This window comes from Euphorbia lathyris, chromosome 2 (assembly GCF_963576675.1).
Source record: "Euphorbia lathyris chromosome 2, ddEupLath1.1, whole genome shotgun sequence".
Classification (NCBI taxonomy): domain Eukaryota; kingdom Viridiplantae; phylum Streptophyta; class Magnoliopsida; order Malpighiales; family Euphorbiaceae; genus Euphorbia; species Euphorbia lathyris.
Window position 1 is genome coordinate 27,611,273 of NC_088911.1, and position 17,367 is coordinate 27,628,639.

Consider the following 17,367-nt stretch of genomic DNA (forward strand, 5'->3'; position numbering starts at 1 on the left):
ATGCAAATTCATTTTAAAGAGAATTTTATTATCATTAACATCTTTAAGCCAGTTGATAGCCTCTCACAAATTGAAGACTTTAGCAATAAATGGATAGAGAAGACCTAACAAATGTGTGTCTTAACTATAGTATGGGTTTTTAGTTCAAACGATTTCATGACATGATATCAGAGTCTTTTAGATCAAACAGTTGAGAGTTCGAACCCAAACTTATATTGTACCGATTTAAGAATAGGAGAAAGTACATCAAATTTTTTTTTTAACACTTAAACCTTGATTTTATTGAAATAAAATGTAAAATTGATTGATTTTATTAGGATGAAATGAAACGAAGTTGATTAATAAAACATATTTCAAACATCAATGACACCCCACTTTTTGCAAATTGAAACCATAAGGGCAGTACAGTAAAAGAGATAAATGTGTAAACAATTTGAAAATTTCCTCTCTTTCTTAACAGACCTTCCTTCAAATTTCCCGGTTCGCTCGCCAGCCACTTCTTGGCTGATTATGTCTTCTTCTTCTTCTCTTTATTTGAAGCTAAATTGCGCCGTTTATTTTCCCCTTTCATCCTCCACTTTTTAACCACAAATTTCTTATAATATTCCTTTTCTCACCTCGGATTTACCCGCCATTTTCCATCACGATCGATCAAGTAAAGGATCGACCTGCCATTGTGACTCGATCTCGACATAATGGAGAATTTGATATCACTGGTGAACAAGATACAAAGAGCGTGTACGGCCCTTGGCGATCACGGAGAAGAAAGTGCATTGCCTACTCTCTGGGACGCTTTACCCGCCATTGCGGTCGTTGGTGGCCAGGTATATGTATCGTTCTTTTTTATTCTAATGACCTTGTTTCTTTATTCAACTTCGTTCATCATTTGTTTTTCCTTTTTTCTTCTGTCGATCTTGATAACACTGAATGCGTCTGGTTGGATCTTATTTTTTGCCTGAGATCATGTGAATAAATTGCCATTGGTAATATGTAAGATAAGTGCTAATTAATGATTAGATCATTTGTTTTCAGTCCATTAAGTGTAAGCAGTTATGTAATTTTTTGGTGTTTGCTTAAATTAGTTTCGACTCGAGAAATCCTTTCTATCATTTCTTTTTTTTTTTTTTTTTGAAATTTCGTTTGATCTTTTTACTCCGATGGTTGGTTCTAGCTCGTGAACAAATCAGCAACAACTTTCAAGGGATGCCTAAATCTCAGTTTTTACTTTTGATTTTTAACGTGTTTGGTCTTTGATCGTATCTCTCAGTGTTCAATCTTGACCTTAAGAGTATCATAATACTTGTTCGTCGGAAGTAGCTATGCCACGTTTCACAAAAGCTTGGTTGAGCTATTTAGAGTTATGCTTTCGTCACCTGGTCTTGAAGGCATTTTTCTGTACATTACGGGTTTGCAATTGCATGACCAAAATATACTGAATGGAGAAATTCCATTCAATGGTAAGTGATGCTCTGTCTGATGGAAGCATGAGATAGGTGGGTGTATAACTTAGACTGCGCAAGATATATAGATAAATTTTAGAAGTTCAATCTGGTTAAAAAAGGACATAGGAATTAGTCGCAAGGAAGAGCTGTTTACAAAGAATGACAACTTTTTAGAAATATTAACAGAAATAGTTTTGCAATACAATGAGGGGCATAATGGTGTCTCCAGTCTCCCTGGTATCTAGGATTGTAATCGAGCCGAGCCGAGTTTGGCCTGTTGAGGCTCGGCTCATTATAATATTAACGAGATCGAGCCGAGTTTCGAGCTCGTTTGGAGCTCAAATTGGTATTTGAGCTCGGTTCGTTTAGAAGCTCATTGGTTCACGAGCCAGCTCTTTTATCTTGTTCACGAACTTAGCTTGTGAGTTGTTCATTTATTTTGTTCACGAGCTTCCTTGCGAGTAGCTCGTTTATTTTGTTTTCGAGCTTTACCTACAAGCAGCCTGTTAAGCATGTTCATGAACAAACTCGTTTATTGTGTTCGCGAACGAAATAATATCAAATAAAATAATAGCATGTTTAGCAAATGAAATAATACAATTTTACATGCATAAACGTTAAAAACCTTCTTTTAGTCATTAAATAAAATATAATGTGCGGAGAGGGAGGTAAAAACGGAATGAGGAATGGGAAGAGGAGAAGAAGTGAATGTGATGAATATATGAAGTGATCTGATAATGATTTAGGAAAAACCCCTAAATCTCTTCCATATCCTTCTAATCTAATTTATATTTTACTATAATATCAAATAAAAAAAAAAGTTAGAATGGCCATGTCAAATTATAATTATTAAATATAAATAATATCCAATATTATTCATGTATTTATTCACGAAATATCGAGCTTGTTCACGAGCTGCTCATTTATAAATTGAATCGAGTTGAGTCGAGCTTTTATGGAGTCGACTACTGAACCGTTCATGAGCGCTTCCGCTCATTTACAGCCCTAGTACGCGGTATCAGTTAGTTATTTATATCTCGAATACCAAATTGATACAATGGAGATACTGCTAAGTTTGTAATAAACTTTTTTTAATGCTATTATTGTTATTTTCTAAAAGTTTTCTGCCATTTTTGTTAAAAGCCCATATATGAGCAGAGTTCTTAATTACTAGAGGAACTAATTTATTGTCAGATGTTAATAACCTAACAATCTAATGTGATTCAAATAATAAGTTCATTGGAATGAAGTTCCTTCCCTATGTTCAATACATTTGCTTCATGGGTTTCCTGAAAGCATGCAGCATTTATAAGGAAGCTAAATTCTATATTCTCTCAGTAAGATCTTACTGATTATCTATAAAATTCATTTCAAAAACCTCACAACAATGTTCCTTAGTTGAAATTGATTGTATAAGTGGTCTATGGAGTACCCTCAAAAGTTGATCCCAATATATGTGCACGGATATAGTACTACCTGGCCAACTGTTTTTCACTGTTTTTATTGAGTTTTTCTTTTTCAATAGAAAGAAATAATGAGCAGGAACAGACCAGTAGGCCCAAATTGTTACTATCGACCTGCTGACTAGCTTAATCCTATGCATGCAGCTGCAGAAAGTTCTGTTGATCGCAATTTACAGTTTTGATCAGTGCTGGGTACTCTTCTTTATACAAAATCGGCATTTAGACTTTTGATCTTTGAAAGTTTGATTCCAGGAGGAAAAAATCATTTGGACAATACGACTGAATTTGGTGAAAATCCCAGATATTGTGTTTCTTGATGGCTTAATCTTAAAAGATTATTATTCTCTTTTTTGTGTATCATGTGTTGTGCCTTTCTTTTTTCAGCACTTCATGTTATAAATTTATTTCTGTACTTTTAGGTAATAATTTGGACTGGGAGCTATGTAGGCTTCATGCCCCTATAGTGCTTTTGTCTTAAAAATGGAAAACTGATCTTTGCAATCCATCATTGTCATTGATTTTAGAGTTCTGGGAAGTCTTCTGTGCTGGAGAGTGTTGTTGGGAAGGACTTCTTACCTCGTGGATCAGGTAAATTGTTCTGCTAATTATAGTCATATCCACTAACAGGAACATACAGATGATTTATATGCAAGCATATATCTTCCTCCTCTCCTTGCAATGATCCAAGTGCTTTGCATGCAGGGATTGTTACACGGCGTCCTCTTGTCCTGCAGCTTCATAGGATTGATGAGGGGAAAGAATATGCTGAATTTATGCACCAACCAAGGAAGAAATATACTGATTTTGGTACCGTATCTGTTAGAAATCCTTATTTCTCTCTCCAGGCTGCGTGCCTTAGCAATATCTATCGTTTTCTTTTGAATCCACTGCTCATGAATACAAAAATTATGATAACTATTTATATGAAGTAGTGTATTGACTTGACTTTTTAGAAATTATTTGGTATGTATTCCTTCCCCTCAATTGCTAATACTTTTTCCATTGTGTATAGCTGCTGTGAGGCAAGAGATCTCCGATGAGACTGATAGGGAGACTGGCCGCTCCAAACAAGTCTCTACTGTTCCAATCCATCTTAGCATCTTTTCCCCTAATGGTTAGATGGAGAGCCTGAACCCTTCTTACTCTGAAAATGGATGTGGTATAGGCTTTTAAGTTTGTTAGATTGTCTATTTTATGTTCAGTTATTTGCTTGAATGAATGTTTTGATTTGAAGAGTGAAGAATTCAAGGTTGGAGAATTAATTGCTCTATGTCATTTTCTTTTTTTAACTCCAAAATGACAAATGGCGATTTTGTTCTGTTCTTAATATTGATGTGAAAATGCAACAACATAAATGATTCTCATCAGATTGATAATAGAATTTTCATAATGTATTCTGAGTTGGTTTAAATTCAAAGCTACTTTTCTTCTTCTTGAGCTATCTGATATATGTCAGTTGTTTGACCCTTGCAGTTGTAAATTTGACATTGGTTGATCTTCCTGGTCTCACTAAAGTAGCTGTTGGTGAGTTATTTGCTACCTAACTCGTGTATGATATAATGTTTGTTTGTATTCTTCCTGTTTATCAGTTATTACAAGACTAAAAGACAATATATTACTTTTGTATTGTAGACGGTCAACCTGAAAGTACTGTACAAGATATTGAGAACATGATCCGCGGATTTATTGAGAAGGTAATATAGTTACTTGTTCTGGAAATTCTTCATCTGAAGACTTGAAAATCCGTCGTCGGCTTAGTGATCGAGTTGAACTTGATGGAATCTGGTGTTGATTAGATGTCCCAAGTCTTTTGACAATGTGTATTGTATCAGACACTTGAAATGGGAAGAATGGTCATCTTAATCTTGTTAGGTGAATATGTACATCACAGGTAGTGGCACAATATCACTAGTATCCCCATATCATATCACATGGATAAAATGATGCTTTCTGTTGGCACAGTCTATAGTCTTTTGGATGGATAATCTTAAGCGAAGTTTATTGAAACATACGTGTTCATAATTGCAGCCCAACTGCATTATTCTTGCGATTTCTCCTGCCAATCAAGATCTTGCTACATCAGATGCGATTAAAATCTCTCGAGAAGTTGACCCCAAAGGTAAGGACAAGTCTAGATGTTGCATCCAATTCATTGCTTCACATTATTGAGTCGGGTTTGTTATTAAACTGCTGGCTTATATAAAAGATAAACAGAAGTGATGAATTGAGAACAAGTGCAAATTTGAAATATCAAAAGAGTGAAACCAAATGATTTCCCCTTTCTGGTGGAATGGAACGTGTCAATTTTAAATTCATTAGCAGGAGAATAGGTGGATTCGGTATCAAGTCTACAACAAAATCAGTTCGTCCTTTCTGCTAGTTTTAGCTGTAGGATTCAAACATCTTTAGATATAAACACTGCCTGTTCCCTGAACCAGATTATATTATTTGCTCGCCAATGCTGTTTCAAGTTCGGCAGAATTTCTATGACTTTCATACTCAATGGTTATCCTTTTACTTGGACAATATATAATGAATATGCTTGATTTCCAAATTTTAGGGGGGAGGACATTCGGAGTCCTTACAAAGATTGATCTTATGGACAAGGGTACTGATGCTGTTGATGTAAGTTCACTCTTTTGAAGTCATTTCTTGAATTTGTTATGTCATTCTCTTGTTTTTTTTTCCTTTTTTCAGCATTCATTTCCTCAAATCTGCATATTCTGGGGCTCTGTTCTCCTGATGATATTTGTTTTCTCCATTGCTGATCTCTTGCTTAATTTTTTTCCTCAAATTCCACAAGATTCTCAGTTTTAGACATCAAATTTTTTTCCCAGTGGGTTGATTATGTCATTTATTTCTACATGGACTGCAAGCAATAAAAATTTTGATCCTATTTTTAGTCCCACTAATCTATCAAGAAGCATTGTTAAAATATTATAACTTCATATACTACAAAATAAAATATATCTGTGTTGCATTTGAACTCGTTGTACAAGCTAATATACAAACTCATATATGGTGCTCCTTGGTAGATACTCGAATTAGTTATTTTAATTATGTACAGGGTTAAAGTTTAGATGTTGTAGTAGAAAAGTCATTCTTCAATTTAATCACTTTTGTCATCTATCACTAGCATGGCAGTACTCAATTTTTATCACAATGAATTATTCCAAATATTTTGGCTTTCTACAGATCTTGGAAGGGAGATCATATAAGTTGCAATTTCCGTGGATTGGTGTTGTTAATCGCTCTCAAGCTGATATCAATAAAAGTGTGGACATGATTGCAGCTCGACGTAGAGAAAGGGAGTATTTTCAAACTAGCCCTGAGTACCGTCATCTTGCTCAAAGGATGGGCTCTGAGCATTTGGGAAAGATGCTTTCCAAGGTAGGCAGGGAGGTTCTGAGATTTTAATAACAAGCATGCTTATACACATGCATTTGCTTTCATATACACATACTACAGATTTCTGAGTGAATTCTTTTATTTGATTATAGATGGAATTGCTTACAAAAAATGAAAAAAAGAAAAGAAAAGAAAAGAAAGACAATTACCAGTAGTAGTGGTACTTGAACTAATGTTTTGTGCTCATTCTTAAAATTTCAGCATTTGGAGCAAGTTATCAAGTCTCGCATACCTGGACTTCAGTCTCTAATAAATAAAACTATTCTGGAACTAGAAGCCGAAATGAGCCGTCTAGGGAAGCCTGTTGCTACTGATGCTGGGGTGGGCATTGAATTCATCTAATTCCTCAGTTTCTATTTGTTTTTGGTTCATTACATTATTGTCCATGTGGTGGAAGTTGGCTAAGCCCTTTCAACAGGCTATGCTATTGCTATGATACATTTTCTCTTCCCTTTTTCCCTTGTGATTCTGAATCAGTGTTTATTTGTACCAGCAGAATAGTCTATTGTTAAAAACATTGGTAACTTGCATTATTTCTTTTCAAATGCAGGGGAAGTTATACATGATAATGGAAATCTGCCGTTCTTTTGATCAAGTATTTAAAGAGCACCTCGATGGCATGTATGTATATTGCATTCCGAGAGTTTCTTATGATGGATATAAGCTTAGTGTAATTTATCTTGTGGGTTTGCAATTTCTGTATTGAGTTGGACAATACTTATCTGCAGACGTGCTGGAGGTGACAAAATCTACCTTGTGTTTGATAATCAGCTACCATCTGCTTTGAAGAGGTTGCAATTTGATAAGCAGCTTGCAATGGATAATGTGCGGAAACTAATAACTGAAGCTGATGGGTATCAGCCACATCTAATTGCTCCTGAGCAGGGTTACCGCCGGCTTATTGAATCTACTCTGATAACTATTAGAGGTCCTGCTGAGGCAGCTGTTGATACGGTATGCATTCATATTCATAGCAAGTGGTTCCATTAGCAAATAATAACTTTTCAGTGATAATATTATGGTCAATGCCTAATCTGAGAGGAATTTAACTGCAAAATCTGCATATTTTTTCCCTTTATTTTGGAGAATGTGAATTCTGTAACCGCATTATGTGTCAGCATTTACTTGCCATTTATATCCACATGTCTTCTTTTAATGTCTTTTCGTCCCAGATTTAAGTAATGCATGTTTTGCTACGTTTGTTCTTGTATAAATCCTCACTTATCAGCTCCTTTACCTTCTTGATCTTTACCTGAGTTAAAGAAATTTAGACATAATTTTGTTTAGTTTGGGAAGTTTTCTAGGTACTTAAAAACAGTTCACAGTTAAAGGAAATGAAATGGGATTTGATTTGTGATTGGCATTTATTACTTATGAAGTCTTGCTCCCAAGACTGGTATGGTACTTATTTTTTTACTGCAGATGTATATTATAAAATGTGACAAGTTACAATACTCACTTCTCTCATAATTTCAGGTCCATTCATTACTTAAGGAGCTGGTTCAAAAGTCTATCAATGAAACTACGGCAAGTACCTCTAATGTCACTTTAATGAGCTTTGTTGAGTTTCATTCGCCTGTATCTCAATCTTGTCACATGCATATTTATTTGCTTTAACACTAACACACATATGTTACTAGCTGATAAATTCTAGCTAGTTGCTAAAAAATGATGCAGATTCCTTAAGCATCACTTGGTGGGAAAAGTTGAACTTTTTTGTAAAATACAACAACAACAAAGCCTTAGTCCCGAAATGATGCGGGGTCGGCTAACATGAACCATCGTATAAAACCATGAAATCAAGTCGTGTCAGCGACACAAATTCTCTCCCTCCACTCTGTCCTATCCACTACCATATTTTCCTCAATCCCCAATGAACTCACTCTCGATCACCCTCCTCCAAGTTTGCTTAGGTCTTCCTCTACCCCTCACCACTACATCCCTTTGCCACTCTTGAACTTTTTTGTAAAATGATTGTAAAAAATTCCCCATTATTGTTTTGTCCTCGAAAGCTAAGTACTCAGTGATCTATTTCATCACATCTGAGTACTGTTTCTTTGTAAATCATGTAGGAACTTAAGCAATACCCAAGTTTGAGAGTGGAAGTCAGCAATGCTGCTATTGAGTCATTGGAAAGGATGAGAGAAGAAAGCAGGAAAGCAACTTTACAGCTAGTTGATATGGAGTGCTGTTACTTGACTGTTGAATTTTTCCGAAAGCTTCCTCAAGATATTGAGAAGGGTGGAAATCCAACACATTCGATTTTTGACAGATACAACGATTCATATCTTAGGCGAGTTGGTAAGTAGATAGAAGTGGCTAATGTAGCAAATTAATTTTGGAAAGATATGCTTAGCTTAAAGAGGGCGAGCCTTGGCGCAACGGTAAACGTTGTTGTCGTGTGACCAAGAGGTCACGGGTTCGAGTCTTAGGAGCGGCCTCTTGCCAAATAAATTGGCAGGGGAAGGCTTGCCCCCAATACACCCTTGTGGTGGGACCCCTCCCCGGACCCTCGCTCAGCGGGGACGCGTAGTGCGACCGGGCCGCCCTTTTTTTTTTTATGCTTAGCTTAAAGAGACTGTCATGTCTTAGATTTTTAAAGATCTTGACATCTTTGCTTGGTTGGATAGTGATAGACCGGTGTCAAAACGAGTCATAGTGTTATGATCGTTTTAATTGATCTATATATAACACATGATTATTAAATGAGTCGTGTCAAGCGGATTGTCTCATGATTTTGGTGTTGTACTCATGAACTCTTCTTTTACAGGAAGTAATGTGTTGTCCTATGTGAACATGGTATGTGCAAGTTTGAGGAACTCCATACCCAAGTCCGTTGTGTATTGTCAAGTGCGGGAAGCCAAACGCAGTTTACTTGATTATTTCTTTGCAGAATTGGGTAAGAAAGAGGTGAGATATTTTTATCTATTTTCTTGGTCTTTTTTCATGGGCATGAGAAAGAGCCAAAAGGGGCTAATAAGCAATAATGTTTTATTTTTATGTGTTTCAGACAAAACAATTGTCTAATTTGTTGAATGAGGACCCAGCAGTGATGCAACGACGTATCAACATTGCAAAGAGACTGGAGTTGTACAGAAGTGCCCAAGCTGAGATAGATGCAGTAGCATGGGCCAAGTAGTGAATTCGATCCATTCTTTCTCAATTTTGTATTCTTTCATTCTTTATTCAGTTCATACCAAAATATTATATACTACAAAATAGTTAAAAAAAAAAAACACAAGAAAGAAACTTTCACCAGAATAAGCTCAGGTGTAAAAGAAAAAAAAAAAAAAAATCGATCCAATATGATTTTGATATGCCACTTTTAGTATACATCAAATTCAAAACTTGGAAAAGAGATCAAATTTGTAAATGTTTCTTAAAATATCAAATTCTCATATCAGTTGTTAATTTAAATTTTGACTCAATTTATAAACTAATCCTATGTCCCCAGGAAGTGCAATAATGTCTGCAACAGATCTCATTCAAACCCTTTTTATATTCCGATCTCTCGGTTCGAGAAATTGTCAAGCACACTATCATTTCCAATTAAAGTTTTTATTGCGCATACTAGTACTCTAATAGCAATTTGCAGTCTTTCACACTCAAGTTAATCTTAATTGGTTCTAATTTTGTTAGTAATGCATTGACCGTTAAATACCAATCAAACCAATTTTTTCTAATTTTCAATAACGTAAATTAAAATTGATCTTACTTAGAAATATTAAAGTTAAATTTGGTTTTATCCCTAAAAAAAATACTTCATGTTAAAAAAAAACAAATCCTTTACGTTACTCTTTATTCTTAAATTGTTTGGGCCTGAACCTAAATCATTAGTAGCAACATATAAATTATTTTGAATCTAACCTTTTTACTAAAAATAAATTATTCACAATTACACTGTAAATGCTTATATTTGAGTGGTTAAACTCTGATAACATTGAGATATTATCCCGAGGACTAAACGGGATATTCACCTAAAGAGCGCCGTGCATTGATCCTTCAAAGAGATCCGCCTGGCGGATCATCAAGGTCCCATCAAAAGAGACCCGCCGGCGAACCTATGAGGCGAATCTCCTTGAACACTCATTCGCCATTAGAACGGTTGGGCCGACCTGGCCATAAAGACCATTAATGAGCTATTAATTGGCTAACCGCCAGCTTAAAGATAACTTGTAACCGCCATTAATGGAACATTAATGGAGACTTTCTAGTTACTGAAGGTTACAACTTTCTAGCTATATATAGCCTACGTCTCGGGCTATCCAGGTACACATTCACTTACCCTTTGTCAATTCAGTTTGCCCTCTTGTTCTTCCTTACTGACTTTGGCATCGGAGCTTCCCCCCGTCGAACCCAACGACGCCCCCACAGGGACGGAAGTTGACCAGAATTTCTCCGCTTGTCATCAATTGGTGCGGTGAACGTGGAATACTTAAACAAATAAAGGGTTTTCATTCACGATTAGAAGAAATATGACAAATGGAGATCATAACCCCTCCTCAGGGGTTGAAACACCACCAATAACTAGTGCTGGCCGCACTGATCCAAATGCTCCCACAATACAAGCTGAAAGTAGTATGCCCCCGGACGCATTCATCAACATGTGTGCAGAAGCTATAGGGGAAAAGTTTGGCCCTGAAACAGGTGATCGCCTACGGTCGTTCATGACCATTCCTCCGGTTTGGAGCTTAGCGCCTTCATCTACGATATCTTCTTGGCCCCAGATGACTCTAGGACCAAACGCCCACCATTCTTCATTTCTCCAAGCCCACAATACGGAATCCATGGTAACTACCACGACGGCGCTGGGAGAACGACCGATCAATCGAGAGTTATTCCCTGCTAGCGCAGGAGGAAGTCAAATGAACAATCAAACTCTTGCTGGCGGATCTACTAGCCATGGGATCAATCTGGGTGGATCAGATATCCCAAGGCGACCACGGTCAAATCTCTCCTTGGGTGGATCGGAAGGGCGAAAACACAAAAAGCGTAGAAAAGAGAAAAGTAGGCGGTCCGAATCGCCTTCGCCCTGAAGACCGAGACCCTCCCGCAAAGGCAGATCACCCCCACCTACTAGACGTAGACAGAGCAAAAGGCCAGTAGACACGCCACATCCAAGCGGGCCACCACCACCACCACACCACGGGAATGATGGGCATATTCCTTCAGGAGGCTTTGGAGGGGGTAACGGTCAGGCTCCCCCGGGCGGAGGAGGTGAAGGTGGAGGAGGTGGCGGACGTGGAAACGGAGGCGGGCGTGGCAGACGATCACCCTCAGATCCATCTTCGGGATCTAGCTCATCATCTTCTCCAAGCAGATCTCCACGGAGGGGTCGCCCAAGGGCGGATCCGGAGAATTTTGACGACAGAGTTCGAGCTGCGGTGCTTCGCATGAATGAGGAGAATGCCAGGCATAATCCGTTCGCCAATCGAGATTCGCCCTTCACGGCTTGGATTGAAGCAGAGGAAACGGATAGGCATTTTAAAATACCAAATCTCGCTATATACACGGGTGTTGATAACCCAGAGGCCCATGTCAGAAAATACTGAATATTGCTTCGCCTCAACCGTGCAACTGAACCAGTGCTGTGTAAAATGTTTGTCACCACGTTAGGAGGTCCCGCTTATGGCTGGTTCCAATCACTACTACCTAGCTCGATAGATAGTTGGGACCAACTAAGCAGAGAGTTTTGTGCTAAATTCGCCGGCTGTATCCCTCCAATGGTCAAATCCAGGAAGCTCTTTGAATTAAAGCAGAAGGCGAATGAATCCCTTCGAGATTATATAAACTCCTTCAACAAATTATGTATACAAATTGTTGATGTAGATATCTCCATGGCAGTGGAATCTCTGGTAAAAAATACCACTTGTAAGAGTTTACAGGAGGATCTAATTCGCAAGAAGCCCACCAGCATGGCAGAATTAATAGAGCGCTACAAGGACTTTATGGAGGTGGATGACATTCGCCGTGAATCAGCATCTCCGCCTAGGAGGGACAAAAGCGAATCTCGCCATCGAGATAGGGAAAAGGACAAGCATCAAGATTCCTCCTCTAGAAGTAGGCGAAGGGGTTCTAAGAACAAATCGGCATTTGTCACCTCCTTCACACCTCTCAATGCTTCCAAAAGTGAAGTGCTTATGTGGATTGAGAACAGTCAACACAAGCGGAGCATTTCATACCCCGAACCAAAAGGGGGGAGTACACCAATACTGGTAAAAATCCTAAAAATTATTGTAAGTATCACAGGAAAAACGGCCATGACACAGATGCATGCTGGGAGTTAGCTCGAGAAATAGAGCGTCTCATTGAGAGGGGCAAGTTGGATCGGTTCATCCAAAATGATGGCAAAAAGGGAGATGGTGATAGATCCAGGGATGACCCAAAGAAGAAAGGAAAGGGGACCATCAATGTCATAGCAGGCGGACCTGGGTATCAACCAGTACTGAAAAAGGCAAAAACCACTGCTCTTGACAGGACATCGTTGAATCGCCCATTTGCAGACGTAGGACCAGAGATCTCTCCTCATGCAGATGCCTTGGTCATTACTATGATGATGGAAGGCTGGGAGATAAAAAGGGTGATGATCGATACTGGGAGCTCGTGCAATGTCATCACAAGAGCGGCTTTCGCCAAACTCATGGTCGATCCAGTCCAAGTAGAACCAACTGTAGTGGATATCCTGGGAGTAACAGGACATACCATTCAGACAAAAGGCCAAGTAACGTTGGATTGTGAGTTAGCAGATGAGGATCAAGTCTGGAAGGGTGATCTGGAATTTTCTATCTTGGATGGTCAGTTAGCCTATAATATTATCCTCGGACGACCCTTTATCTCCGAGGCAGCTGCCCTCATCTCCATACGCCACTTAACTCTTTACATCCCTACGACCAAGGGAGGTGTAATGATCAGAGGGAGCCAAAAGGTGGCTCAGGAGACATATTCGGCATCACTAATGATCCGCCCCCAATCTAAGGACGAAGATGAAGAGGAACTCGTCACAATGGCCTTGGGCGAGACAGAAATGTACCTCATGGCGGATGAAAAGCAGGTACGAATGGCTAAAGGTCTCAAAGGTGAAGTTAAAGAAGCAATCACCAAAGTTCTCCATGAAGCGGAGGACGTCTTTGCATGGAAAGATGAGATCCTCCCAGGGATCAGTCCAGACGTGATCACTCACAAACTTAACATCGACAAAAATGCAGTTCCCGTAGCTCAGAAACGGAGAAACCATGGCCTTGAAAGGCAGAAGGTGATAGAGGAAGAGATCACCAAGCTCCAACGGGCGGACGCCATTGAAGAGGTCCTTTATACACAATGGTTGGCGAACGTCGTTTTGGTGAAGAAGGCAGGCGGATCCTACCGCATGTGCATTGATTTTACGGATCTCAATAAAGCTTGTCCTAAGGACAATTATCCTTTGCCGTGTATAGACATACTCGTAGATGGAACCGCTGGACATGCTATGTACTCCTTCACAGACGTAAAGTCGAGTTATCATCAAATCCCCATGGAACCTTCGGATAGAATCAAGACCTCGTTCGTGACTCACCAAGCCACTTATTGCTTCAAGGTCATGCCCTTTGGGCTTAAGAACGCAGGTGCCACCTATCAGCGGATGATGAACAAAATATTCACAGAAAGCAAAGGTGATAACTACTCTGTCTATGTAGATGACATGATCATCAAAAGCACCACTGTGGAGAAGCATGCAGATGATGTAAGGGAGGTACTGGTCGTACTCCGATGCCACAATATTAAGCTAAACCCGGAAAAATGTACTTTTGGTGTGACATATGGAAAGTTCCTAGGATTCATGATTAGTGAAAAAGGAGTGAGCCCAAATCCCGACAAGGTTAAGGCTGTTCTGGAAATGCAGGCACCACGGAACATCAGAGAAGTGCAATGCCTCAACGGGCGGATCGTGGCCTTGGGCAGGTTTATCTCCTGTTCAGCTCGTAGGTGTCAGCCCTTTTATGAGGTCATCAAGAAGCAAAAGGCATTCGAGTGGAATGAGGATTGTGAAAAGGCTTTCGAGGGGATCAAACGGTTTCTCACAGAACCGCCCATGATGAGCCGACCCCTAAAAGGTGAAAATCTCTACATGTATGTCTCAGTTACAGAAAAAGCTGTGTGCACAGTCATGATAAGAGAAGAGGATGGCCAGCAGTATCCTATCTATTATGTGAGCAAAGTATTGAAGGATGCTGAAACCAGGTATTCTAAACTTGATAAAATGGCTCTAGCCGTCGTCACCACGGCAATCCGCCTTAGGCCATACTTCCAGGCCCACACTGTCATAGTTCGTACGAATATAACCATGAGAAAGGTATTGCAAAAGCCGGACACTTCAGGGAGATTGATGGAATGGGCAATTCGCCTCGGAGAATTTGATGTGCGATATGAGAGCAGGACCGCCTTGAAAAGTCAGGTCTTGGCAGACTTTGTGAATGAATTCACAGAAGAAGGGGTGAATCTCCCTAAATCTCAAGTAGAGGGGTGGACGATGTACACGGATGGGGCTTCCTTTGCAGATGGAGCTGGCATAGGTATCGTGATCAAGGGCCCCCAGTACATAAAATTACAGTACGCAGCAAAGTTGGATTTCCATGCCACCAACAATGCCGCCGAATATGAGGCTCTAATATTAGGGTTACGCCTGCTTAAAGAAATCACTCCCGAGCGGATCGTGATCTATAGTGACTCCAAGTTGATGGTCAATCAAGTGATCAAAAATTACGAGGTGAAGGATGACGTTCTGGCCAAATACGTTGCCGAGGTCAAAAAGTTACTGGATCACCTCGAAGCTAAAGAAACCAAATGGGAATTGGTCCATGTGCCTCGAGAATCAAACACTGAAGCCGATCACCTAGCAAAAATGGCTTCCAGTGAAGAGAGCTGGACAGATCCGCAATGTCCCTTCGAGGTTAAAGCAGCTCCGGCATTCGTCTCCGAAGAAGTATCCCTACTCACAACAGTAGAGGATGATTGATGGACAGCCCTTCGCTAGTATTTGTCAGATGGAGCTCTACCCATCGATAAGGAGGAGGCTCGGCGGATCGTCAGAAAAGCGGCCTATTTCTCCATGATCAACGATTACCTCTATAGAAAGTCATTTAGCCATCCTTGGTTAAAATGTATTCTGCCAGAAGAAGGACAACAAGTCCTCAAGGAGCTGCACGAGGGATCATGTGAGGCCCATGAGGCATCCGCCACTATCTTAAAAAAATCCAAGTTAGCAGGGTTTTATTGGCCCACTGCCGAGCTTGATGCACAAAAATTGGTGGAATCATGTCATAGTTGTCAGATTCATGCGAATGAATCACACACGGCCAAACATCTCCAGAGGCCTATCATTGAAGGGCGACCCTTTGCCATCTGGGGAATTGACATCATTGGACCGTTTCCTCCTACTCGTAGACAGAGGAAATATGTGGTAGTGGCAGTAGATCACTTCACCAAGTGGGTAGAAGCCGAAGCTGTCTCCTCCATCACGACCGAACGAATAGTGGAATTTGTTAAAGACAATATCGTGGGAAGATATGGCGTACCCCACACCATCATCACTGATAACGGAACACAGTTCAAAACTTTCTGTGAGAAATTGGGAATTTTGAACAGATTCGCCTCCGTTTATTATCCTCAATCCAACGGTATGACTGAAGTTACGAATCGGACGATCGTAAAAGGAATAAAGAAAAGATTGGGGGAACATGATAAGAAGTGGGCGGATCAGTTGACAAGTGTCTTATGGGCGTATTGCATCACTCCTAGAACGGCCACAGGAGAAACACCATTTGCCCTCTCTCATGGCGTAGAAGCTGTAATCCCAGTTGAAATACTGGTCCCAAGTGATAGAGTTGCATTCTATTGCGAGGAGGACAACAACCACAGATTAACAGAGAGTCTTGATCAAGTGGAGGAGCGAAGAGACAAGGCTTATGTACGTATGGCGGCATACAAGCAGCGGATCGCCGCTTACCATGACAAAAATGCCAAACCTGTAGACCTGAATATGGGAGACCTCGTGCTCCGCAAAGCGGACAAAATCCAGTCTCGCGAAGGGAAGGGCAAGCTAGGGCTTGTTAAGCCCAAAATATACCTAAAATATCATCAATAATTACATCATATTGCTACGAATTTATGCTATTTATACCTATTTAGAAAACTTTTACTTTCGAATATGTTTCTTTCATGCAAGGTACATAAATATTTGGTAAAATCCAAATAGGAGTAAATAGAGCTCAAAAATAGAAGAAAAGCCCTACAAAAGGAGTCGAAGACGACGAAAATTAATAACGCCAAGTCGAGGACACGAACGAGAGCTGAAAAACGAAAAAAGCTCCGTGCCGCGACCGCGGCTTCCCCTTTTCACGGTCGCGACACGCGTCGCCAGTCACTTTTCCCCTTCGTCCGAAGTACAATTGATGCTCCCCCATTCTCGGTAGTGAATTTGATAAATCTCGGTACGAGCAGGAGATTTAGAAGCCTAGTTACACACTTTCGTTTTCGACGGAACGCGATCGTTCGGGTGGATAAGAACGTCCCTTCATAAGGTATACGTCCCTTCACAAGGTATACGACTCTCCACAACGGATACGTCTTTTCGCAACGGACACGACACTTCGATCAAGACTCTTCAACATCTATAAATAAAGAGTTAATGGAGAGTTGATGAGAGAATAATGACATATAATGATATATGTGTAGAAGAAAGAGATTAGTGTAGAATTTATGCAGAAATTCCGAATCAAGTGATTCAGAAGTTAGATTTAGATTCTGTAAAAAGCAATATGATGTACACACATTGTTTACAAATTAATAACAAATTCAGTAGCGTTTAGACATTGTTCCAGTTTAGTTTTCATTTTGGTAGTAGACCGACCCAGTCTCTATTACGAAGATTCAACGAGAAGATTGAGTAGAGGATTCGCCCCTGAGCCTGACAAACTCGAACGAAACCCAAGGAAAGGATTGACAACCCGTTCACTTGCACGCCGTCGAAGAATTCAATGCTCCATGTTCTCTGTAAACTTGTATCAATTTATATTTCA

General features: G+C 39.8%; 1 protein-coding gene across 1 annotated transcript; it reads left to right on the forward strand.

Annotated features, from left to right (window-relative positions):
* Positions 1–454: 454 nt before the first annotated feature.
* Positions 455–9,766, forward strand: LOC136220258 (phragmoplastin DRP1A). Its single transcript, XM_066008062.1, has 16 exons — positions 455–824; positions 3,430–3,493; positions 3,608–3,712; positions 3,918–4,019; positions 4,379–4,429; positions 4,538–4,599; positions 4,934–5,024; positions 5,466–5,530; positions 6,101–6,295; positions 6,515–6,634; positions 6,864–6,934; positions 7,042–7,267; positions 7,790–7,840; positions 8,386–8,614; positions 9,084–9,223; positions 9,324–9,766. The coding sequence occupies exons 1-16, from the start codon at positions 696–698 to the stop codon at positions 9,450–9,452; spliced, it is 1,830 nt and encodes a 609-aa protein (XP_065864134.1). The 5' UTR covers positions 455–695; the 3' UTR covers positions 9,453–9,766.
* The last annotated feature ends 7,601 nt before the right edge of the window (positions 9,767–17,367 follow it).